This window comes from Rhinopithecus roxellana, chromosome 8, assembly GCF_007565055.1.
Source record: "Rhinopithecus roxellana isolate Shanxi Qingling chromosome 8, ASM756505v1, whole genome shotgun sequence".
Classification (NCBI taxonomy): domain Eukaryota; kingdom Metazoa; phylum Chordata; class Mammalia; order Primates; family Cercopithecidae; genus Rhinopithecus; species Rhinopithecus roxellana.
Genome location: NC_044556.1, coordinates 75,342,646 through 75,368,644, shown reverse-complemented (window position 1 = coordinate 75,368,644; position 25,999 = coordinate 75,342,646). Strand labels below are relative to the sequence as shown.

At 39.1% G+C, this 25,999-nt stretch overlaps 1 protein-coding gene across 2 annotated transcripts in view; it reads left to right on the top strand.

The window, feature by feature from the left end:
- The window catches only part of LOC104664179 (complement receptor type 1), a 125,655-nt gene that overhangs the window by 86,316 nt on the left and 13,340 nt on the right, over positions 1-25,999 (top strand). For both annotated transcript variants that reach the window (XM_010365635.2, XM_030935938.1), the window contains 10 exons: positions 4,937-5,022; positions 7,292-7,690; positions 9,651-9,827; positions 9,914-10,016; positions 12,385-12,470; positions 14,521-14,748; positions 15,913-16,089; positions 18,067-18,252; positions 20,155-20,178; positions 21,176-21,248. In XM_010365635.2, the coding sequence (XP_010363937.2) occupies positions 4,937-5,022; positions 7,292-7,690; positions 9,651-9,827; positions 9,914-10,016; positions 12,385-12,470; positions 14,521-14,748; positions 15,913-16,089; positions 18,067-18,252; positions 20,155-20,178; positions 21,176-21,248 (1,539 nt within the window). The remainder of the gene's footprint in view (positions 1-4,936; positions 5,023-7,291; positions 7,691-9,650; positions 9,828-9,913; positions 10,017-12,384; positions 12,471-14,520; positions 14,749-15,912; positions 16,090-18,066; positions 18,253-20,154; positions 20,179-21,175; positions 21,249-25,999) is intronic.

The following is a 25,999-nucleotide window of genomic DNA, read 5'->3' as shown; positions in this document are numbered from 1 at the left end:
AACTGATATGGAATACAGAAATAAAATTATAGTCATATTAAAGTTTGCCAAAGATTACAAATGAAATTAAAATAAAATATATCTCTGGCTTATTTGCTAATATAAATGCTAAACATCTTAATTTGAATATTAAATAAAAACAATATTAAAAGAATTATGCAAGGTGAACAAGTAGGGTTATTCCAGAAATGGTTCCAAATTAGGAAATCCACAAACGTTCAATATTAAAGAGTATAACTTTTCTTAAATGTCATATAAATATACTCTCTAATGCCAAAAACATAATGAATGGTTAAAATCTAAAAGCATGCTTGAATGTAATTAAAGGTCAAAGGAAAAGAGCACTCGGCACCCTTCCTATTATTCAAAGTAGTTGTGGAAATTCAAACCAGTAAAATGACAGCCCCCTGTATTTAGAGAGATATACATATGGATATAGCTAGAGAGAGAGAGAAGGCAAATTTATTATTAACTGTTGGTTGTTTACCTGAAAACCCGAAGGAATTGTTTGAGAGATTATTAGAACTAATTGGAAATAGTAGTGAGATATCTAGCAAAAAATAAATACTTATAAATTAATTACTTCCTTTATATAGGTAACAACTAAATAGAATATAAGGAGGAAAAATACCATTCACAACAGAAACAAAATCATCCAGAAGGAAATTTAACAAGAAATATATAGGACTTATAAGCAGAAGATTTAAAAGAGGGGGACATAAAAAAATACTTGAAGAAATGGAGGATATAACATTTTATTTAAAAGATTTAATGTTGTGGTGATGTTAATTATCCCTGAATTAGTATGCAAATTTAATGTAATTCCTATCAGTTCCAGTGACATTCTTTTTTTAATTTGACAAGATGTCTGTAAATGTCATGAGACCCACCAAAAGAATATTCTGAGATAATAACAAGAAGGGTGTTTGACACCAGACCAGAGGTGGGTTCGATACCCACCTCTCAGTGCCTGGTAACCACCTTTCTACTCTCTACTTCTATGAGTTCAACTGTTTTAGATTTCACATGTAAGAAAGATCATGTGGTATTAGTTCTGTGCCTGGCTTATTTTGGAAGGTATTTTAAGGCACAAATATGTTGTAGTGTCATTATGTTGTAATTTTTCCTGACCTGATGTCTCATGTCTATAAAATTCTTCTATTGAAGCCGAGGTTCTTTCCCTAGGACTCCCTGTCTGGAATAAAAAATACCTTACTTCTGTATTAACAGAATTGTTCTGTCTGCATGTAGTCCCCGCTTTTTCTTCAAGTAGTTTCTCAAACAAATGCAGTTCTTTTCCTAAAAGGATGAATACAATTTTAACTGCTTTAAATCTTTACATATAGATGTATTTTAAACCAAACGACTCACATTGTACATGGTTTTATAGCCCTCTTTAATACTTATGAACTATATTGTATAATTATTCTAATTATTATATATTACTCTACAACACCATTTTTAGTGGTTGTATATTGGTTATTACTTGGATAGTCCATAACCTACCTAACAAAGTCCTTAATGTCTGGAATTAAAGTGGTTTTGCATTTCAACTGTTAGCAAAAACACTACAATGCACGATCCTGTACATTTGAAAAGAAATGAGAGGAGGATTTCACTGACTTCAAAGACAGCTTAAGGATTCAGATCTTCACATCCACACAAGAAACAAGATTTGCAGATTTGGGTAAAAGGCTACGCACGGTTTTAAGTCTTTCAGTACATATTGCCAAAGTGCCCTCCACTGAACTTTGACCACGACCTACAGAGTGAGTCACAACAGTGACTCTTTCTTTGAGTTTATATTGCTACTAGGTTTTGTCAATTTGCCAATCTAATAGGCAAAAATGGCATTTTATTTGCATTTTAAAGTGTATTTATCATGTTATAAGTGAAGCTAAACTTTTCATATGTTCACTTGACTATTTCCATTTTTCCTTTGTAAACTATTTGTTCATAATTCTTTATCATTTTTCTACTTGGTTGTTTACCTTTTTATAATTGATGTATAAGAGTTGTTTTTATTAGTTTTCCTCTGTGGTTTGTCTTCGGATTTGTACGTAGAAAGGTTTATTTGTAATTATTCAATTTTATCAATCTTGTTCATAGTAGCATTTGCCTAAATCACCTAGTTCTTTTATTGTTTTATTTTTGACATTTAATCTTTGATACACATGGATTTTGCGTGATGAATGTCATGAGGCAGAGATTTAGCTTAGCTTTTCAGATATTTGCCCTATGAATGAATAATTCAGTTTTCTGTGTCTTGAAATTCCATCTTTATCACTGCAAATTTCTTACAAAATCTTGTATCTATTTCTTGGGCTTTCCTCCATTTTGCTCTAGGGATCTGTGTCTCTATTTCTGCATCATTTCAATTATTTTGCATTTTAAATGCATTTTAACATACCTTCTGTTTTTGTGCCATAAAATACCTTCCAAAATAAGCTAGGCACAGAAGAACTAATATCACATGATCTTACTTACATGTGAAATCTAAAACAGTTGAACTCACAGAAGTAGAGAGTAGAAAGGTGGTTACCAGGCACGAAGAGGTAGGGAGCTGAGATTTGGTCAAAGGGCACAGAGTTTCAGGCACAGAAGGAGTAAGTTTCAGAGATCTATTCCACAGCATGATAACTATAGTTAATAATAATATGTATTTCAAAATTGCTGGCCGGGCACAGTGTCTCATGCCTGTAGCACTTTGGGAGGTGGAGGCATCTGAATTGCTTAAGCCTAGAAGTTAGAAATTAGCCTGGGCAAAATGGCAAAACCCTGTCTCTACCAAAAAATACAAAAATTAGCCGGGTGTGACAGCGCATACCTGTAGTCCCAGCTACTGGGAGGCTAAGGTGGGAGAATGGTTTGCACCCGGGAGGCAAAGATTGCAGTGAGCCAAGATCACATCACTGCACTCCGGCCTGGGTGACAGAGCCAGACCCTATCAAAAATAAAAGAAAGAAAAGAAAAAAAATTACTAAAAGAGTAGATTTTAAATATTCTCACCACACACACACACACACACACACAGACACAAACAAGTATGTGTGAGGTGATGGACACGTTAATTAGCTGAATTTAATCATTTGCAACAGAAACATATATCAAAACACCACATTTTACCCTATAAATATATGCAATTATTATTTGTTCATAAAAATAACATCAAATTTAAAAAAGTATATTCACTGTGTTTTTGCAGCCATATGTAGGCTGGAACCTGCTTCACATTTTGGCTCCAATGTTCTAGCTTGGTCACATTAAGCTCTAGTTTAGCAAGCACATCCAAAACAACCTCTAGGAGGCCAAAAGTCAGAGGACACCCATGATCCTGTGCTCTTAGACAACTTTTAAATGTATGATAGGAGACAGGCAGAGGAAAACACAGGTAATAACGGGATTATCCTGTTCTTTCCACACTCCAGTGGTTCTCAACTTGTTTATTTGCAGCAATTTTTAAGATTTTTTTTCTTGGCACACTTGAAAAGATTTTACCCCACAGCCTATACTAAACAGGCTAGCAAGTAAAATTCAATCACTACCTAAAATGTAAAAGAGACTCACTGTGTCTACAAAAACATTGACTACCATTGCCATAGTCACACGATTCTCTTTAACTTTCTGTCACTGTTTTGGGAAGAGCTGGTATATCAGTTAGGATTTCCAGCTGTAAAAGACAGAAGAAATAAAATAACAGGATCTCAAACATCAATAGTAGTTTACTTCTCTCTCAGGTTAAAAATCATGAAAGCAGGCAGTCCAGTGTTTATACGATGACTCCATAATCCGCAGAAAGCTGGGTTCCTTCAATTTTGCTACTCTGACCTCCTCAAAATGAGACTCCATCTTATCTCGTGGTCCAAACTCCAGCCAGTATAGAGGACACAGGGAAGAAGGGAAGGCCAATTCCTTTAAAGACACTTTCCAGAAGTTGCACAAGACACTCCACTTACATCCTCTGGCCAGAAGTTAGTAACATGGCTGCGCCTGGCTGTAAGAAAAGATGAGAAGTGAAACCTTTATTGCAGGTGGCCAATGGCCCAGTTAAAAGTAGAGGGTTCCATTACTAATGAAGGAGAGGAAAGTGGATACTGGGGATGGCACCATAGTCTTTGCTACAAATGGTTACTACCCTGATCATATTTCTTGCATAATCAAGAGGAAAACTTCTTAACTCTTGCGGTTACTGCCTCATCGTTATATGGCATTCCATTTTACCCTTTAATTTTTACTTGCTCAAGTTTAGCCCTGCTGTACACCAGAACACATAAATAGCTTTGTTCAGGATTCTTTGTGACATTGTTCAGAGTAATATTATGGATACCTAATAAATTTTTTAAAAGACAAAATGTTCCACATTTTGTGGCCTACTCTAGACGGTTTTATGGCAAAGTGGGTGAGTATCCCTGCCTTTTACATTTCAAGTGTAGGGGTGTTTAGCTGTCTCCTCTGGCTCTCGTTTACTGACTCTTCTGAGTAAACCCATTGTTCTTTCCTTTATGCAAGAGACTACCTGAACACCCAAAGCTTGAAAGTCTCTAAGCTAGGTGCTGTAGTGTTATGTATTTCAGTAAGACATTTTCCCTACTTAATCCAGGAGCTTGTCGTTTCTTTGCTGGAAGTACACATGGATAAAATAACTGCAAGGTTTCCGAAAGACTTAAATACAAAAATGTCCCATGAAGAAAAAGGGAAATACCTCATTCAGTTGTGAGTGATTAGGAATAAAAATGAATTGGAGAGGTCAAAATGTAAGCTTGTCCTTAAAAAGAAAGGACTAATTTGCAGATGGAGATGGGATTTCTTCCTTCCGAGGTCTGCCATGGTGTAATCTGTCCTGTAATGTCTAGTGTCTACCTGCTATTATTTTCTAAATGGTGAGTTAAATGGGAAATATGTGTAGAGTACAATCATTTTTTATCCTTTGCTTTAGGTTTCGACTCATTGGTTCCCCATCTACTACTTGTCTCGTCTCAGGCAATAATGTCATGTGGGATAAGGAGGCACCTATTTGTGAGAGTAAGTTGAAATACTTTTCTCCACAAATTCCTCTATATGATCCTGACTTGCCCCTGGAGTATGAAGAATAAATCGAATCCTTCTTGCACGAAGTAGTCTCTCAGATAGTTGAAAATAGGAGTCAGATGCTTCATGGTCTTCCTGGCTTTTCTTTATCTTAAAAGGTGATTTATCTGAAACTGTGGGCTTGAACCCAAGCAAAATAGTTCTACTTTCCTATTACAATAGTAAACCTTTCCAGTATAGAGAGTGTTGTCCTTAATGAGTACATTTTAAAGGCGTTAGACAAAATTAGATCTGTCTTTGCCAACTCTTACTATCTATCAGGTTACAATTCCACAAAGTAGGCTACTCACTTTCTTGTTATTCTAATCCAAATAATAAAAAGAACTCTTCTTACAGTTCTTAGCAATTTCCCTAATCCTCTGGTCATTTTGAGTTCCAATCCTCCTTCAATTCTTTTAGGCTCATGTCTTGAGTTGTATTTGTTCTTGATTAGCTGACCCTCCATTTTTCCCATAAGATATTTTTAAATGAATCTCCAAAACTTTAAAAACATGAAAGAATGATTGCAAATTAGCAAAATGTTATAGCTGTGAAGAAATCAGCATCACACACAGAATTGATGGCAGCAAAAGTAGGCACAGCCTTCCAGAAAGCTAATGGCCAATATAAACAAAAGCCTGAAAGTAAACACCCTCTGACACACAATTCCGTTTCCCAGAATTTAGCCCAAGAAAATAATCATGAAATAGTCCCATAATTTTGGTCCAGAGATACTCAATGCAATAACATTTGGGATAGTGGAAAATGTTAAACAACCTAAATGTTCAGCATGGTTTGAAAATAGCTAGTAGAAAAAATAAGGTGTATTTTAATGGCTATAAGTTTTTAAGAAATGTAAAAAAGTGCACCATGAGGAATTAAAGGTTGAGATGCCTCATCCAAGTGGGAAGAGTATATCTGTGAAGCTACATGACTGATTATTATTCAGCCACCAAATACAGTAGTATAGAAAACACATCCATCCATACATATGCATGTATCCACATAAGTATCTAAGAGGATATAATTAAATTGCTACAAATAGTTATCTTTGAACCACTTTCATTTTCTTCTTTCTTTTTGTCCATATTTTTTAAATTTCCTCCAATGAATGTGTTCATTGTATTCACTAATATTTCTACCCCCTAATTTAACATTGACTTTTAAAGATTAAATGAATGAGAATATATACAAGGTGCCTCCCATACCTGCCAAGAACTTGCAATTCTATGAAATAATTCAAATTATCAAAGAATTATCAGCTTACTATACGAAGTTTTCTAGGCATGGCACCTTTTGTAGGGGGTTATCTTTTATAAAAAAATATTTACTGGGGGGAGGGGGAAGGAAGAGCATTAGGAGATATACCTAATGTAAATGATGCGTTAATGGGTGCAGCACACCAACATAGTACATATATACATATGTAATGAACCTGCACATTGTGCACATGTACCCTAGAACTTAAAGTGTGATAATAATAAAACCTTGAAAACATAAAAAAAGAAAGGAACCAAAAAAAAATCTTTCCATGACATTAAATATTCTTTGAAAAATGGTTTTTAATGGGAGCGTTATATTCCAAAGTTTGTATATTCAATAAAGTATTTAATCATTCTGCTAAAAAAAAATTTTACACTTCTACATTTATAGGTCAGTAATCATTTAATTGAGTCAACACTAGTTATGTGCATATGTATGTGTAGTCACTTAGCCAATATGTGAATAATATTATCTTATGACAGAACACAGTGTTCATTTATCATTTTATTGCCCCTAAATCTGCCATTATTTCATTTTTCATGCCTTATCTTTTGTGTTTCTTTTTCTCTCTTTTTCTTGATAAATAATGCCAGAAGTGGTATATTTAACCTGCAAAGAGTTTACTTTAATAACCTATAGGAGAAAATGTCCAGCAGTAGATAAGTACCTTAACAATCTGTGATAAAATCACATGTATTATCCACTTAAAATTATAAATATGTAAACCAAAAAATACATGTTTTTTTTGTGAAATACTTACTATGAGCAGAACCTGTATCATACACACCTAAATTTCAACTAGGTAAAAATGTCTGATTATTAGCAAATATTTTAAGAAAATAACAGTTTGGTAATTCCATTTAGAAAATTATTGGATTATTTGCATTCGGTATTTAAATTCATAGTAAAATAATTCATTATTAAAAAATAAGCTGTTTTACCACACTCTTCCTTCTCTCAGTCATATCTTGTAAGCCACCTCCAACCATATCCAATGGAGACTTCTACAGCAACAACAGAATATCTTTTCACAGTGGAACAGTGGTAACTTACCAGTGCCACACTGGACCAGATGGAGAACAGCTGTTTGAGCTCGTGGGAGAACGGTCAATATATTGCACCAGCAAAGATGATCAAGTTGGTGTTTGGAGCAGCCCTCCACCTCAATGTATTTCTACTAATAAATGCACAGCTCCAGAAGTTGAAAACGGAATTAGAGTACCAGGAAATAGGAGTTTCTTTTCCCTCAATGAGATCGTGAGATTTAGATGTCAGCCTGGCTTTGTCATGGTAGGGTCCCACACTGTGCAGTGCCAGACCAACGACAGATGGGGGCCCAAGCTGCCACACTGCTCCAGGGGTGAGTGTGAGTCATCAATACTTTGCTGGGTGTGAGGGTACATATAGATGATAGGAGTTGCTGAAATTAAGGAAGAAGTGTGTAAGGAGTATGAAACTGGCATAAACACTTTAAGCATTATAGTAGCTTCACTGTCTGTTATCTGTGTTAATACTTGTCTCAAAGTAATGGCTTATTCTCTCATCTATAGTAGACACATTTTATATGCATTTTTAAATTTACCATTTACAGCGAATATATGAGGTAGCTACTATTGGTATCTCCATTTTACTTTGAGAGAACTGAGTCTTAGTGATATTAAAGAACTTTCCCAAGGCTCTGACTCCGGAGCCTAATGATCATGTACAGTGGAATGTCTAATGAACAATAATGAGTAATAGTGATGATCATATCTCTATCCCTGGAGTGGGGCAGTAGGCAAGTGAGCCATGAGGACCAAAATGAGAGCATCAAATCAGAAAGGCCTTGGACTTCAACTCTTTCACATTATAACTGAAAAGACTGAAGCTCAGAAAAAGTGTTTGGCTCAAATCCAAACAAATATATATATACACATATATACTTGATATATAATTATATATGGTTCAGATTGAGGCTCAAATTCATTCTTGGAAGTTTGTTGATTGTTTTGTTTGTTTGTTTGTTTGAGACAGGGTCTCACTCTGTTGCCCAGGCTGGAGTACAGTTGTACAATCATAGTTCACTGAAGCCTCTAACTCCTGGGCTCAAGTAAGACCCCTGCCTCAGTCTCACAGGTAGCTGGAACTCCAGGTACACACTACCACATCTGGCTAATTTTTATTTATTTTTAGAGACAGAGTCTTGCTATGTTGCCCAGGCTGATCTTGAGCCCCTGTCTTCAAACAATCCTCCTGCCTCAGCCTCCCAAAGTACTGGGATTTCAGGCCTGAGCCACCATGCCTGCATTTTGATGCCCTGAGAACACACCAATTGTCCTATGCATGGAGGCAGCCAATATTTCGGTTAAAACATGGTCTAAGCAATAGATTCTATCACTAAAATGTCTGTAGCTTTTTTTTTTCTTTGAGGGGGGGTTGTTCTTTCTGTTTATTTTTAATAATCTTTAATTTTTGTGGGTACATAGTAGGTATATATATTTATGGGGTACATGAAATGTTTTGATACAGGCATGCAATGTAAAATAATCATGGAGAATGAGGTATCCATGCCCTTAAGCATTTATCCTTTGTGTTACAAAAAATCCAATTACACTCTTTCATTTTTAAATCTACAATTAAGTTATTACTAACTATAGTCACCCTGTCACGCTATCAAATACTACGTCGTATTCCTTCTTTCTTTTTTTTTTTTGTACCCATTAACTGTCCCCACCTCCCCTCCCTACCCTCACCCCCTGCCCCCGTGACTTTGTTCTTGATGCCTCCTCTTTTCTTAGCTGAAATGACTGGCTTAACATGGAGTGGGAAGAATTAGAATTGGTCACAGGGACAGAAAGGAAGCTAACAGTTCAGCCTTGTGCTGACGGAAAGAGGGACAGGGAGTGAGGAAAATGAAGACTAGGTGAAGGTGTCTGTTAGATGAGACCTTGGCAACAGTACCCCTTGCTGTTGCCTTACGCATGAGCTTGAGGGACTGCCTCTGTAGGAAATGGAAGAGTGGCCAAGCCACCAACACTCGCGACTCTATGCTCCATAACCAGTAGTTGAAAGCAAGAGGAATATGCTGCCTTGTAGTCTTCGGAACATGTTTCAGTAGAAAAAAACACAGACAAGCTGTTGGAGAGACTTTGATTCTAGTCACAGTTCTGCTTGGTATCCTTGGTTTCCTTGTTAGTGACGTGCGGCTACTGAACTACCAATCTTCTCTTTTAATAGCTGCACTCTGCAATGACGATTTTTAAGCTCTCTGGCAAGCATAAGATGTAGCAAAGGAAATTCCCCCATAATTAACAAGTGCTCTGGAACTGTCCTTTCCACAGTGTGTCAGCCACCTCCAGAAATCCTGCATGGTGAGCATACTCCAAGTCATCAGGACAACTTTTCACCTGGGCAGGAAGTGTTCTACAGCTGTGAGCCCGGCTATGACCTCAAAGGGGCTGCGTCTCTGCATTGCACGCCCCAGGGAAACTGGAGCCCTGAAGCCCCCACATGTACAGGTGCCTTGACTCTCTGGCTTCCAGATTGCTCTGTTTCCCCCTCACATGGAGGTCTTCTTACTCCTGTTGTTTTATTTTTCTTCTAGTGAAATCCTGTGATGACTTCCTGGGCCAACTCCCTCATGGCCGTGTGCTGTTTCCACTCAATCTCCAGCCTGGGGCAAAGGTGTCCTTTGTTTGCGATGAAGGGTGAGTGTGACCCAGGGTTGAGATCAAGGACTAAGTGTAGACAATGACTCTTTTGAGATCAGGAGTTAATCCAAAACAGGAGCTGACCTAGTAGATAAGAAGTACCCAGAGAAATGAATTTATGGAAGGGTAGTTTTGAAATAAGGGTAGGGACTAAGTGGCACCACTTTCACAAGACAATGAGAAAAGGGCACATACAGCTCAATGTCAGGTACAAGCATAAATACAGTCACTGATCTTGAATACACAGTTGGAACTTGAAGTGATGGGTATGTATTTATTTGGAGGCAAAAGAACATAATTTCATAAAAGCTGTGCTAGAAAAAAAATGAGGAATAAGACAAAAATTGTTTGTCCCATGATAAGGAAGGCAAAGGTCATCTTAGGAAACTTAAAACCAACCAACAGCAGAATCTGTAACAGTGCATGGGTAAGTGTGTTTTCACCCAATAATATATCTTCACGTCAGGAATGGCCGGTATAATTCTTTTAATGCAGGATTCTTCTCAACCACTTTGCCAGCCAATGACTTCCGGCCAGCAATGCCCCTGCCCAGGCCTTGTGTGGGCCCGGGCTCACCGCAGGAAACACCACATCTACTAGGCCCACCAGGCAGCGCCTGACTGGTGCTCTGACTCAGACCCCGGGGCCCCCACGACTGCACACTTAGCCCCTGGTGGGAGGGGGTGTGTGAGTGAGTGAGTGTGGGGTCCAGCTGGCCACTCCAAGCACCTGCACAGGAATGGGCTCTGAGCAGTGCTTGCAGCTGGACCGGGCATGTCGCACTGAAGGGAATGTCGTGGTGCCCAAACAGGGGTGCCCACGACCCTGAAGCCCAGAGGGGGTGTTACAGCATGCTAACAACTCGTAGCATTTGATAATGCCTGCAGCCCAACAGATGGCGGTGTGTTTAACAGCTCTGTCAATCCTGTAGCCCCGCTCAGGCCTGCATCTCAGGGGCTGGCTTGACCCACTGCTGCTTCCTGTCACGTGGTGCAGCTGCCCTCCCACAGCAGAGGGTGGAGGGCCACAGTGTTACAGGCTTCTTTGTACCTGTGTTTGGTGGGTCCTGAGTTCTTGTCCCACATCCAAGAAATATAAAGTTATGCTATTAATGGAAGGGTGAGGAGGGCAGAGAAGAGTTTTATTGAGCGACGATCTTAGCGGAGAGGAGACACGAGGGTGGTCCCCTAGATGAAGTCAGGGGGTCTCTCTCTCTCTCTCTCAGTGTGGCTGGTTCTGGGGTTTTTATGGACTCAGAATGGGAAGCCTGTGCTGATTGGTTTGTGAGTATACAAAAAAGACTAAAACAAAGACACCACTCAAAGGTGGCCACAGCAGTGTAAAAAACCAATTAGGGAAGCGCAGGTATATGTAAAATAGATGAAGAGTGAGGAGCAATCAGAGGAAAGCACACCAAACAGGAAGAGAGGTTTTCAAGCCAGAGCATGGATTTACCTGGAACTTGTAGCGAGGCTTTAAACTGTCTTCAACTTGAAGGTCGGGTTTCATCGGGATCCGCCCCATCTGCCTAGGATTTGTCTGCCTTCTGCTTCTATCAGTTTCAAGTGGTATTATTAGTTGTTTATGTGTATCCATTACTCTTGGTGGTGTGCACTATGAGTCTGGAGGGATAACTAGATTGGGCAATTAAGCAGTTATTTTTAATGATTTCCAAGGAATCTTTGGCATTTACAAAGTCCACCATCCAATAATGATGTCTAATTTCAGAATGATTTCAGATTTCAGAAGGGAAGCAGGATTTAATAATCAGTTGGGCATTTCGGGGCAGCAAAGACTCTTACCCCCACCCTTCTTTATTTCTTAGAGCACGTGGTTCAGCATGCTTCTTTGAGCCTCCTCTGGCCCGTTACAATTGTAGTGGCAAGAAGAACAGTGCCCACATTCTCTTTCTAGATGTTCCTGGCTTTGCTTACCAAATCGAGAGTTGTTCTGCCTCATGACCCACTAATGAGAATAAGTGGGATGTCAGAGAGCCATCAGTGAAAGATGACACCTGAAGGATATGGCTCTTGTGCCCATGGAGAAGTCTGGTTCTGTGTTCATGCCTTCTGTAGGTGATGCTGGGCTATGAAGTTTATATGGCAATTATGCACATCAGCTCCAATTGCTTTGCCAGTCACAGGGTACCATAGTTCTTTAGAATAAATTGGCCTTTGAGTTTCTGCCAGCTACTGAAGAATTCAGATCCCCAGTGAACTAAGACTTTCAGCTGGGCCTGAACCTAAGAACCAAATGATAGTCAAGCAGGAAAATGGTAGTGAGGAAGCTGAGCATCTGTTAGTAAAGAAATCAAGGGAGAGATGAGAATTGCTCACACATTTGCTACCACTTTTTTTTTCTTTAGGTTCCGATTAAAAGGCAGGTCTGCTAGTCATTGTGTCTTGGCTGGAATGAAAGCCCTTTGGAATAGCAGTGTTCCAGTGTGTGAACGTGAGTAGAAAGAACTATGTAGTTTGGATAACTCTCCTTATTTTTGTTTTCCAGTGTGTTTACTGCATGGAATCACCTGTTGTCTGGATCCTAACTAAATTACAGATAAAAATACTTCTTTGTTGGAAGAATTTCAAGAAGGGTCTTGTAGGTCTTCTCTGACATGTGTTTTTGTTACTAATCTGTAAATCACTTAGTTTAATGACAGTGTTTAACTTTGTGGGGAATGTGAGCAAGAAACTAGATGACATAAAGGTGCAGCACGTTTTAGTTAGTCATTTATTTTTAGTTTTCTTATCAAGGAGGAATCTTTCTTAAATGTTTATGTTTTTTTTTTTCTTTTTTGAGACACAGTCACCCAGGACAGAGTGGAATGGTGCAATCACAGCTCACTGCAGCCTCAATCTCCTGGGCTCGCACCTCAGCCTCCTAGTAGTTGGGACTACAGGTGCATGCCACCACACCTGGCTAATTTTTGTATTTTTTGCAGAGATAGAATCTCGCCATATTGCCCCAGCTGGTCTCAAATTCCTGGGCTCAAGATATGTTCCTACCTTGGCCTCCAAAAGTGTTAGGATTACAAGTGTGAGCAACCATGCCCAGCCAAATTTTTATGTTCTTTTATCCCCTCACATATCATAAACAATTTAGTCAGCTTCTTATTTGACCTGCAGCATTTAATGACATAGGGCTTCCCATGTGCCAGGACTTTCCATGCATAGAAAAAGCAATGAATAGCGAGTGAATAGTGAAGACACCTCCCTACTTTCCTGGGGTGTATTTTCTTGAAGCAGACTGTGAACAAGGAAATAAATAAGTAAACAAAATTCTAAAAATTATATTACATAAAATGGTAGTTAAATAGGTATGTTATAGAGAAAATAAAACAGAGTTATATGATAAATTAGTATGGTGGAAGGAGCTGAGATGATGAAACAGTATCTGAAATGATGAGGTGCCCTAAGTTTCCAAACCATCCGCTTAAATAAAATATGCAGAAATTCAGAAAAAATTCAGAAACTCTTAGATAAAAGTACATGTTTGACATACCAAGGCATTACTGATTGATTCTATTCTGTCTACTAAAGCAAGGCAAGAATTTTTTAAACCTTTTTTTCCTGATTATTGGAAAATGTTTCTTTTAATTTGTATTGTGTTAAAATAAGTTATAGAAATCAATTCGGATACCTTATGGTGAGTATTACGGTGAAGAACATTTAATACCTGAGGAAACTCAAGTATTCAACAAACTCAACCTTACGGAGACACATAAAGCTGAAAATAAATATATAAATAAACTTAGGAAAACACAAACAGGTAAAATTCAAGCATGAGAAGTCAATCATTGTTTGATGTACTAAGTCTTTTTTATACACATAATTCTGATAAACTTGGACATCTCTTCCTAAATTCATATCAAATTAGAAGCATCAAGTGCTTTTAGGGAAGGAACTGTTCTAAGCAGACTAAAAGGAGGAAGAAATGATGGCTAATAAATTGGAAGAAAAAAAGGCTCTTTGGCACCATTTAATCTGAGTCAAAAGAGCCTTATGGTGTCTGATGACGCCATTGGAAATTTGGTGTTGGTCCTGATGATAATGGTCTTGAATCACCAAGAAACATTTACATTGCTAAAGATGATAGTTCATGATTATTAAAGTTCATAGATTTCCTTGGAACTTATGGTCTCTGATGACCAAAACTTTGTCTGTCTTGAACTTCATTGTCAACCCAGGAATCTTACTATGCCTGAGTTAAAGTGGGCAACCAAATGGGTCCTTTTTAAAAAATTAAAAACAATTTGAAAAAATTGCTTTTCAAATTCATAACGAACATAGGTACCCGGGTGGCCCAGGAACACTTTGGGCTTTTGCAATAAACTGTAATTTAGGTCTCACTTCAGTTAGTTGCCTCTCAACAAAAGCCTTACAGATTTAAATTCCACCCACCTTAGTTATATTCTTTCTAAACGCACAGTCACAGGTCACTATTATTTCAGTCATCTTAAGTGAAACTCTAATAGAACTTAAAGCTCTTGTTTTCTTTCTAGAAATTTTTTGCCCAAATCCTCCAGCTATACTTAATGGGAGACACACAGGAACTCCCCTTGGAGATATTCCCTATGGAAAAGAAATATCTTACACATGCGACCCCCACCCAGACAGAGGGATGACCTTCGACCTTATTGGGGAGAGCACCATCCGCTGCACAAGTGACCCTCAAGGGAATGGGGTTTGGAGCAGCCCTGCCCCTCGCTGTGAACTTTCTGTTCCTGCTGGTTAGTACCTGCTTCCACATATCCTAAATGGGTTCAGAATATCGAGGTGAGAACCTCCATATTTCTGTACTGACAGTCATTTTTGCTTGTGAAAATGGCTTTGCTATGAATGTCAGAGACAGAACTACCTCCCAAGTGAATGCCAAATGGGTTCTAGTAGGCACACTGTGTCTCAGTTGTTGGTATTGTGATGGTCCTTCCTATGGGGTGAGGAGTGTGGGATGGTAAGGAGAGAAGGGGGTGGACAGTGAAAATTGGTGAGGTCCAGATTTTGTAGAAAGTATTTTCAAAGTACTGAAAGCAAATGCTAAAGAAAATACTCTTTTATTCTACCTCTACTCTACTATGAGTTGTCTTTATCCTGGATAGATGGATGTACTGCGCAAAAAGTACACGATGATGACGTAATTTACTTCAAAATTGATAGTGCTATAAAAGTAATTTAAGAAACTCAGATGTAGGGATTTATACTTTTTATGTTGTTTCCAAGGGTTTGTTCAAGCCACTGACTATGTTTATTTGGTCCTTCACCTCAACGTTAATAAAGGGAGCTCAGGAGGCCCTGGAGAAGCAGAGTTTAAAATTGTACTCTTAGCCTAATGGGTGCAGCAAACCAACATGGCACATATATACCTATGTATCAAAGCTGCACATTGTGCACATGTACCCTAGAACTTAAAGTATATATATATATATATATATACACACACACACACATATATAAAGAGAGTGTGGTATTTATATATATATAAAGAAAGATTGTACTCTTAGCCTCCATAGCTCATTCCTTTGATACACTAGTCTGGCTTTAAACGACAGTACCTGACAACTGTAGGCACATGTGTGGCTGTGACTGCCCACACCAGCTCCATCTTCCAGTAAGGACAGAACAGCACTGAATCGTTAGCTTGTCGATCCCTGTGGTACTTCCCCATCTGATCCAGTTTGAAGTTAGAGACTGTAAAGGATAGTGTTTAAATGTCAAGAGGTCTAGGTTTAGAGAACCTGTCTTTCACTGATCAAATAAGAGTGAGTGGCTTATGACCTGGCTGGCTCAGGTCTTCATGAACCTCTAATAGCCAGAGATATTGGATGTGTTCATGTGTTCATATGTCTGTTTAACTGAGTGTCTTTTCTTGTGTTTGTGTGGGAACTTGTTCTCAGCCTGCCCACATCCACCCAAGATCCAAAACGGGCATTACATTGGAGGACACGTATCTCTATATCTTCCTGGGATGACAATCAGCTACATTTGTGACCCCGGCTACCTGTTAGTGGGAAAGGGCATCATTTTCTGTACAGACCAGGGAATCTGGAGCCAACTGGATCATTATTGCAAAGGTGACTTATTTCTTGTTATTTCTTATTCTTGCTGGGTTGTATGGAACATTGATACATGAGGCTTATAAGGCTGAGAGACCACTGAAATGAGCATAATGAAAGGGATAATATTTTGTCCTCTTGGCAGCTGCTTTCTTTTCATTTACATAAAATTTATTTCATCTTACTAACTGTCCTCTTTGCATGGTCGATAGCAGTGCTTCTCCATCCAGAGCATTAACACAATCAGCTGGGAACCTTGTTAAAAAGTTTCTCAAACTCCATTCCATGGCCTCTGATTCTGTTTTGAAGTGGGGTCAAAAGTCTATTTTTAACAAACTCATCAGAATGCTCTGATGCAGGAAGACCACAGTCCACATTACAAGAAATACCACTTTGTCTTCTTGGTTTCTATCAAGGAAAAAAAATATTGTAGACTAATTTTGAGAATATTACAACTGAAAAGAAGTCTGTGCTTGAAGATGAAGGACATGCTGATGGCTGGGCAGAAAAAGAAAGTAAAGCTAAGGATGAGTTAAACAAAATAAAGTAACCTGTGTGCGGTGGCTCACGCCTGTAATCCCAGCACTTTGGGAGGCTGAGGTGGGAGGATCATGAGGTCAAGAGATCGAGACCATCCTGGCCAACATGGTGAAACCCCATTTCTACTAAAAATACCAAAATTAGCTGTGTGTGGTGGCGCACGCCTATAGTCCCAGCTACTCAGGAGGCTGAGGCAGGAGAATCGCTTGAACCCAGAGGCGGAGGTTGCAGTGAGCTGAGAGCGTGCCACTGCACTCCAGCCTGGTAACAGAACGAGACTCCGTCTCAAAAAAAAAAAAAAAAAAAAAAAATGAAATAAAGTAAATTAATCAGAAAGATGTATTTTAAATTTAGGCCTGGCATGGTGGCTCAGGCTGTAATCCCAGCACTTTGGGAGACTAAGGCGGGCAGATCACCTCAGGTCAGGAGTTGGAGACCAGCCTGGCCAACACGGTGAAATCTCGTCTCTACCAAAAATGCAAAAATTAATCAGGCATGGTGGCACATGCCTGTCGTCCCACATACTCGGGAGGCTGAAGCAGGATAATTGCTTGAACCCAGGAGGTGGAGGTTGCTGTGAGCCCAGATTGCACCACTGCACTCCTGCCTGGGTGACAGAGTGAGACTCAAAAAAAAAAAAAAAAAAAAAAGAAAGAACAAAAGAAAGAAAGATGAATTTTAAATTCAGAATCATGATTTACTAACTTCTTTGTTGTATGTGCAGAAACGAGCCAAAAGTATGCATTTAATAAAGAGCAGAGTGCCAGTATTTGTTGTGAAGCCTGAGAGAACTAACATGGTACTCTTGTTTCCTTACAGCGTGACCCAAGTGGCTCCAGGGCTAGATCACCATTAGCCTAATTCCTAATCTTTCCACAGCTTTCCAGTTGCAGAGCTGTTAATCAGAAGTGAATGCACAGTACATTCCATATTCTTTACTTTACATTAAGAAATGGGAGTCAAAAAATGTTAAATTATAAGGCTTTTGGAGGAGGAAGATTAGTAACATGTTTAAAAACACGCTTTTTCTTAGCCAAGGGCAAAATAGGTTTTGCAGTCATAGATCTGTCTATTCTGCAGTTAAAACCAACAATCGGCCGGGCGCGGTGGCTCACGCCTGTAATGGCAGCAATTTGGGAGGCTGAGGCGGGCGGATCACGAGGTCAGGAGATCAAGACCATCCTGGCTAACACAGTGAAACCCCGTCGCTACTAAAAATACAAAAAATTAGCCAGGCATGGTGGTGGGCACCTGTGCTCCCAGCTACTCGGGAGGCTGAGGCAGGAGAATGGCGTGAACCCGGGAGGCAGAGCTTGCAGTGAGCCGAGATCGTGCCACTACACTCTAGCCTGGGTGAGAGCAAGACTCCGTCTCAAAAAAACAAAACAAACAAACAAACAAAAAACAACAATCAACAATAAAATATCAATTTCCTTTTGATTTATCTAATTTCAGAGGTAAATTGTAGCTTCCCACAGTTTATGAATGGAATCTCGAAAGAGTTAGAAATGAAAAAAGTGTATCACTATGGAGATTACGTGACTTTGGAGTGTGAAGATGGGTATGCGCTGGAAGGCAGTCCCTGGAGCCAGTGCCAGGAGGATGACAGATGGGACCCTCCTCTGGCCATATGTACCTCTCGTAAGTGCAAGTACAAGGAATGTGGGACCTTCCCGGTCATGGTTATTGCTCATTCATTCATCCATATTGGCATCAAGTGTGGTGTGATGTTTATGGCATATGCTACCAGCTATAGAGTACAATATGAGCGTCCACCTCTTCCAAAAATCCCAAAATGAGAGTAAGGCCAGACTTTCTCTTCTCACACCTCTCACTCCAGCTCTGCACTTTTTTTGTCTATATCACGTGGTTGCATGAGCCACACAGCAATGATTTATTTACAGCCTACGAGCCTTAAAAGAAATGTTTTCAGCATGAGTTAGGGAGCACCTTCCAAGCTGCAGAGAGCAGCCGGCCTGTCTTCCTCACCACTGTAGGATACAGGATTTTAAGCTAGCACAGCTGGATAGAGCAGATTTAGAAATCATGTATCATTGAGCTCTGTAGAAGAGAAGCCCTCTGCTGGCAACTGAAAGGTACTGCAAGATAGAAAATTCTGCCCACATCATGGAGCAGATGAGCAAAATTATGAACAGCCTTTCTTAATCCAAGTTAGTGTTACACTTTCCCCTCTCCCCATCTCTTATGACTCTTCTAATACATGGTTCTACACCAAGATTGTTCAAGATCCAGTTTTACAATTAATCCTGTAAATATGCTAATATGACTCACAGATAATATTTCTAAATTATCAGCTTGACACCCCCTTAATATCAAATTATATTCACTTTTTTGGCAAAAGTCTCACTGGATAACTTACTAAATGGCTTTAGAGTATTCTGAAGATCTGGCTGGGACTGACAGAAAACTCACATAGTTGGAGAACCTACTGTATCAAATATTAGAACAAAATATAAAGCAACAATACAGAAGTCACTTTGCACCAGCACAAGAAGAGACATACAAATAAGTGGAACGAAATTGATATTAATAAAATAAAGGGGCCGGGTATAGTGGCTCATGTCTGCAATCTCAGCACTTTGGGAGACCAAGGCGGATGGATCACCTGAGGTCAGGAGTTCAAGACCAACCTGGCCAACATGGTAAAACCCCATCTCTACTAAAAAACAAAAAAATTAGCCAGTCATGGTGGCAGATACCTGTAATCCCAGCTACTCAGGAGGCTGAGTCAGGAGAATGACTTGAACACAGTAGGTGGAGGTTACAGTGAGCTGAGATTGCTCCACTGCACTCTGGTCTAGGCGACAAGAGCAAAACATTTTTAAAAAATTGTCCATTAAATTAACAATAAAAAGATTGTTAGGTGAACACCCAATGAAAAGCAAGGATGTGATGAAACTGATATTGTTGTACATTGAAGGTACTATTGTAAATTTGCAAAAACTCTTACGAAAAGCAATTACGCGATGTATGTGAAAAATAATACAACTATTCCTGCCAGTTAGCCCTCCTAGAAATCTAATCTAAGGAAAAATATAAAATATTAAAATATTTTATTAAGCATTTTATTAAGGGTCTCATGAGACAGAAACCTAGAAACGACTTAGATGCAGAATAGAAGCCATTGAATGCACTATGATGCATCTACTAGATTATATTAGTTAGCCTTTGTTGTAACTTATATTTCTAGTATATAATTATGTGAAAACACACACATGAGAAAATGTGCCAGAACAGAATGTATCAAAACATTTTTTGGGTACTAGGATTGGAGTGATTTTTACTTTAGTTCTGTATTATAAATTTTCTTCTGTAATTGTATTGATATTAATTTTTAAAAGTCTTCTCTGAGTGCAGAAGGTAAAATGAGAGTATGTGAATGAAACCAATGGCTTTTTGCATTAGAAAAAATATTAGACTGAGTCCTGGAGAAAAATTAGAATGACTTGTCACTGGCTGAGAGGTCCTGCTTAATCACGTTGCATGCCAGAGTGACGTTTGTGACTTTTGACTTCCTTTTAGGTGCACGTGATGCTCTAATAGTTGGTAAGTTTCATGAAAGGTTTGCTGAGGAATTCTGGCATCTATAACAGTAAGTACCTACCTATAATGAATGAAATGCAAAAAGAGAGATCAAAATATCTTGAGTTGTAAAGAGATCAAAATATCTTGGGTTGTAAGTTCAACTAGAAAGAAAATAGTGATAAGTTAGGCCACGAGATGGTGAAACTGGCGTCGTCATATGCATACTAAACAACCTTCATCAACGGCTCTTTACTATCTTTGGACCATTACAAATGAATAATCATTCATCAGTGTCAAAAATTCTTTATTTGAATGTGCTGGGAGAATGCAACTTCCTTCGGTTGTAACCTGGAGTATACTTCCAGATGGTGATTGTGCTCATTTGCACAAACAGAAAGCCACAAGATCAGTCTTCTGAGCCCATATCTGTGATCTGCCTATGTTAGAAGAATAGTTTTGTAATAGAGTCTGCTTCCAACAGAATACTGTGGCATATTATTCTTACATCCCTTTTTACACATCTGGACACTGAGACACAGAGAGTTTATGTAACTTGCCCAAGACCACAGAATGGGATAGCCTGGGTCTAGCTACCTGTGGAGACTGTGCATTTTAACAATCAATAAATGGACAAAGGATCTACATATATAATTTAACAAGAGAGAAAATTCCAGTATTGTCACAATGAAATGCCTGTATGTTAAGCCTTAGGCAAGAGACATGGGCAGGGCCATGGAGAGCTGGTGGCCAGCTGCCCCATCGCGGTTCTCACTTACTTTTGGAAAAGCTGATGTTGGACTAAAGGTTACAAAACAGCTCAGATCACACCTTAACTATAATAACCCCGTGGGAGTAAGACTAATGCTATAGAAACCCAGAGTAAAGCAGAATGTATAGTTACATCTAAAAAAAAAAAAAAAAGCATTGGCAATCTATAGTGTGACTGGATACTAAGACAGAATTTAAACCCTATGAGTTATATTTTCCATGCATTTAATTACCTTGTTTTTCTGCCTAGGCACTTTATCTGGTATGATCTTTATTTTATTCATCATTTTCCTCCCTTGGATAATTCTAAAGTACAGAAAAGAGTAAGTATAGCCATATTATCCCAAGAAATGTAAACTGTACTTACCCCTGCTTGGAAGGCAAAAGAAAGTAAAAGACAAACAAACCCATTGCTACATAAACAGATGTGGTAATTCTTATAAAGAAGATCCTTGACACACAGTATAGACAAAGAGGTATTCACACTAAAGGAAGTATATAGGATACTAAGAACAATTAAAGAAAAAAAAAAAACAGCAGCTGGGCCAGGTATGGTGGCTCATGCCTGTAATTTCAGCACTTTGGGAGGCCAAGGTGGGCAGATCACTAGAGGCCAGGAGTTCGAGACCAGCTTGGGCAACATGGTAAAACCCCGTCTCTACTAAACACAAAAAAATTAGCCGGGTGAGGTGGGACACATCCCTGTAATCCCAGCTACTCGGGAGGCTGAAGCACAAGAATTGCTTGAACCTGGGAGGCAGAGGCTGTAATGAGCCAAGACTGTGCCGTTGCATTCCAGCCTGGGTGACAGAGTGAGACTACATCTCAAAACACACACACACACAAACACACACACACAGAGAGACACACACACACAGCATTTTAAGAAGGAATTGAGTTCTACAGAAAGAGAAAGTAGGCAGACGGAGTTTTTAAAAAGTTGTTCATGAGGCTGCTGATATCCTAGTTTTGCTAAGACATTGCAGACACCTACCTCTAAGCCCAGATCCTATCATAGCACTAGAAGTTAGATTGGGTCACTTATGGCACACATAGCCTGCCAGTGGGGAAGAATTGAGCCTTTCCATTGGGTATTTCAATATATAAACAAATATTTTGTAAACACCATTAACTTTATTTTTTTAAGACAGAGTCTTGCTCTGTCACCCAGGCTGGAGTGCATGGAGAGCATGATCTTGGTTCACTGCAACCTCTGCCGACCGGATTCAAGTGATTCTCATGCCTCAGCCTCCTGAGTAGCTGAGACTACAGACATATGCCACTACACCAGGCTAATTTTTGTATTTTCAGTAGAGAAAGGGTTTTGCCATCTTGGTCAGGCTGGTCTCGAACTCCTGATCTCAAGTGATCCACCCGCCTCAGCCTCCCAAAGTGCTGGGATTACAGGTGTGAGCCACTGGACCCAGCCATCATTAATTTTTTAAACTTGAAAGAAAAAAAAAACTTGCAAAGACTAAGATCTGAATAAAGAAACGTCTTTGACAGGGAAGAGAACCTACACAGCTTTTGAACTGGTTGACTGAATTATAACAACATCAGTTAAGCCAGAATCAATAATATCAATGTTATTAGTTGATGAGCAAATTGTATACCCATAGAAAAACTGAACTCGTAACTTTTAAGTGAACAGTTTTCTATAGCAAATATTCTAAACAAGTGCAGTTCCCTACAACAAGCTTTACAGAAATTGAAGTTTTGATATTTCACAAAGCTGCCAATATACTTTTTAAAAAGTAGTTTGTCATAGTAGATCTTGCTGTAAACAACCTGGTCAGGAACTCAATTTCGTGGGAAAATAGTGAATGAGTAGAGATTTAAATTTAAATATTTATCCTTCCTGACTAATGTTCTCTATATTTTATGGCTTGACACATATTCTTTGCTCTTCTCCATTACAAAAAGAAAAGGTAAGTAGCTGGGCGCTTTATCTTAACAAGGTACTTGTGTCAATACATTTTTCCTCTTAAAGTTTCTTATTAAGTACCATATATTAGTGAGTTAATTTTTTTAAAAAAATTACTAAATCTGAATTAAAGAAGTTGGGGCTTCTAATTTCCTGTATCTATACCAGTCTCTAGTTGAAACCACACAGGGGAAATGATTGTCTCTTCCTCTTGAAAATATTCAAGATACTTTAATATCTTGAAGATATTTGAATATCTCCACCCTTCTAACTATGTCATTCTTCATTCCTTATGGCCCATTCCTTGTTAATCAACTAAAGGGTCAGATTCCCAAGCCTAACTACTGATTTGTTTCACCCACGTATTTTAAGATCATTTCCTCATATTAATCATCTTCAGGCATAAACATGACTCAATAACCATTTCATAAAATTATTTCTTTAGAAATGATTATCTTGTATAATCTAAGCAACCACAGAGCATATACCATTCCTTCATGTTTTCTATCTCGTAAAACCTGCCTCCTATTTTTTTCATATTCTTTTAAAGTGTAATGTCCATGGCACAACCATTCTCTCTCTGACCAGTGGCTACCAGAAATGTGGCAGAAAGAAAGATCATGATCCTTGTTAGACTTAAAGGTCAGGGAGGTAAACCTCCCAAACATCTATGTAACCCACACTAAAACCTATTATATATGTGTAATCCAGGAAAATTTTTAAATGTTTTCTAAACTTTTACTTTTGACCTGTTTCACTTCTTGGGACTGTAACTGCCTGAAGGGTTCTTCCTGCCTGTCATACAGACAAAACCAGTTCCGTGAGATCATGGTATATTGCAGTAAAGAAAGAGTTGAATTAACACAAGGCCAGTCACGTGGAAGAACTGGAGTTATCACTCAACTCAGTCTCCCCAAGAACACAGGGACTACGGTTTTTATAGATCATCTGGTAGGAAGGGAGCTAGGGAATGGGTACTACTGGTTGGTTGGGGATGGGAGTGTGGGAAATGGTCCTCAAGTGCTGTATCCACCTCTGGTTGGGGGCCACAGGACCAGTTGAGTCATGAGTCACAGGTGCAGGTAGAGTCAGTCAGTTGCCAAATGTAAAAACCTGAAAAACATCTCAGAAGACCAATCTTACATTCTACAATAGTGATGTTATCTATAGGAGCAATTAGGGAAGTCACAAATCTCTGAGCAGTAATGGATTATAAAAACTATGCCTATATTTTAGCAGAGTTCAGGTCCCTCTCATAATCCTAAACTCTTGGCCTTTCATTAGCTTTCAGGTCCTGAGCAAGGTGGAGCTAGTCTTAGGAAGAGACTGTTATTATCCTTGCTCCAAAGTTAAATTATAAACTAAATTCCTTTCATGGTTAGCTTGGCCTACACCCAGGAATGAGCAAAGCCAGCCCACCCGTAAGGCTGGAAGCAAGATGAAGTCAGCCGTGTTAGATTTCTTTCACTCTCATAATCTTTGCAAAGGTGGTTTCAGGATAGTGAGTGCATTTCTCTAACAAAACAGCATTGATTTTCATGTTAGAAATAACACATAGCTAAAATTGGGAAAAAGAAGTAATAAACTTAAATAATCAGAAGGCAGAGGTCCCTTCTCTTGGAAGGAGTTGGGCTGATTAATCATGCAGTCATACCTCCTTGAGTGGGTGTGGCCAATAGCTAAGTCATTGTGGCTACATGACGAGCGCTGATTATTCCTTATCTGGAGCTCAAGCTTTCCTCACAGAAACACAAGGGCATAAAGGGCTTCATGGCAAAGAAGAAGGAAGCCATGTGGGAAACGCATAATATGAGTGGAGAGTATTGTAGTGGTCCTCAAGTCAGAAGAGCTGTTTATCCTGGAGCTGAAAAAGACTGACAGAGATAGAATAGTGTAGAACAAGATGGCCTGCTCTATGGGAGAGCCACTATCACACCAGGCCTGGAGAGGTTCAGGCTGACGTCTATCTTAAACACTGGAGACAATTCAGAAGCTGCATGAGCAGTCTAAAGACTTAGCAAGAAACTAAAATGAGACTGGGCGCAGTAGCTCAGGCCTGTAATCCCTGCACTTTGGGAGGCTGAGGCGGGTGGATCACCTGAAGTCAGGAGTTTGAGATCAGCCCGGCCAAGATGGCAAAACCCTGTCTCTACTAAAAATACAAAAATTAGCCTGGTGTAGTGGCACATGCCTGTAGTCCCAGCTACTCAGGAGGCTGAGGCAGGAGAATCGCTTGAACCCAGGTGCTGGAGGTTGCAGTGAGCTAAAATCGTGCCACTGTACCCCAGCCTGGGCAACAAAGGCAAAACTCCATCTGAGAAAAAAAAAAAAGAAAAACAAACAAACAGAAAAAAACAAGAAAAGAAACTAAAATGAGACAGAAATAGAAGGAATACACACACACAAATGATCTCACCTTCTTTAAAATGCTCCTCAAGGAGGCCTACTTTAACTATCCTAGTAGAGATGACAGGATCCCACCCCCACATTCCCAATCTCTCTTATCCTGCTTTTTTTTTTATAGATTTATCCTCTTTCATTATAGTTAATTAAATAATTACATTCCATGTTTATTCTCTCTCCCTCAATGAAGTCGAGAATTTTTGTCCTTTCTTCGCCAATGGATACATAACAAATCTAAACTGTCCCTGGAACAAAGAGAGTCTCAATAAATATTTATCAAATGAATGAGTGAGCTAAACACCACTAAGAGTGTTACCACAAGGGGAAATTTCTGCCCGAATTCTCTACCAAGTTAAATAGTGCATCTTTAACTTGTCCTAAACTTACTCCAGGTTTCAAGGCTGCTCCTAGTTCTAATATACCAACTGTCTCAATCTGTTGGTATATATAGTTGGACAGCTATACCAAAAACTTAGACTGGGTGGATTCAATAAGCATTTAAGCTAAGTGCAGTGGTACCCACCTATAGTCCCAGCTACTTGGGAGGCTGAGGCAGGAGTGCTGCTTGAGTCCATGAGTTTCAGGCCAGCGTGGGCAATATGGCAAGACCCTGTTCCTAAAAATCATTATTTCATTTCTAAAAACCAAGCATTTATTTTTCATAGTTCTGGTAGGTAGAGAGTCCAAGATCAAGGCAACTGCATATTCAGTGTCTGGTGAGGCTTGCTTTCTAGTTAAAAGACTTCA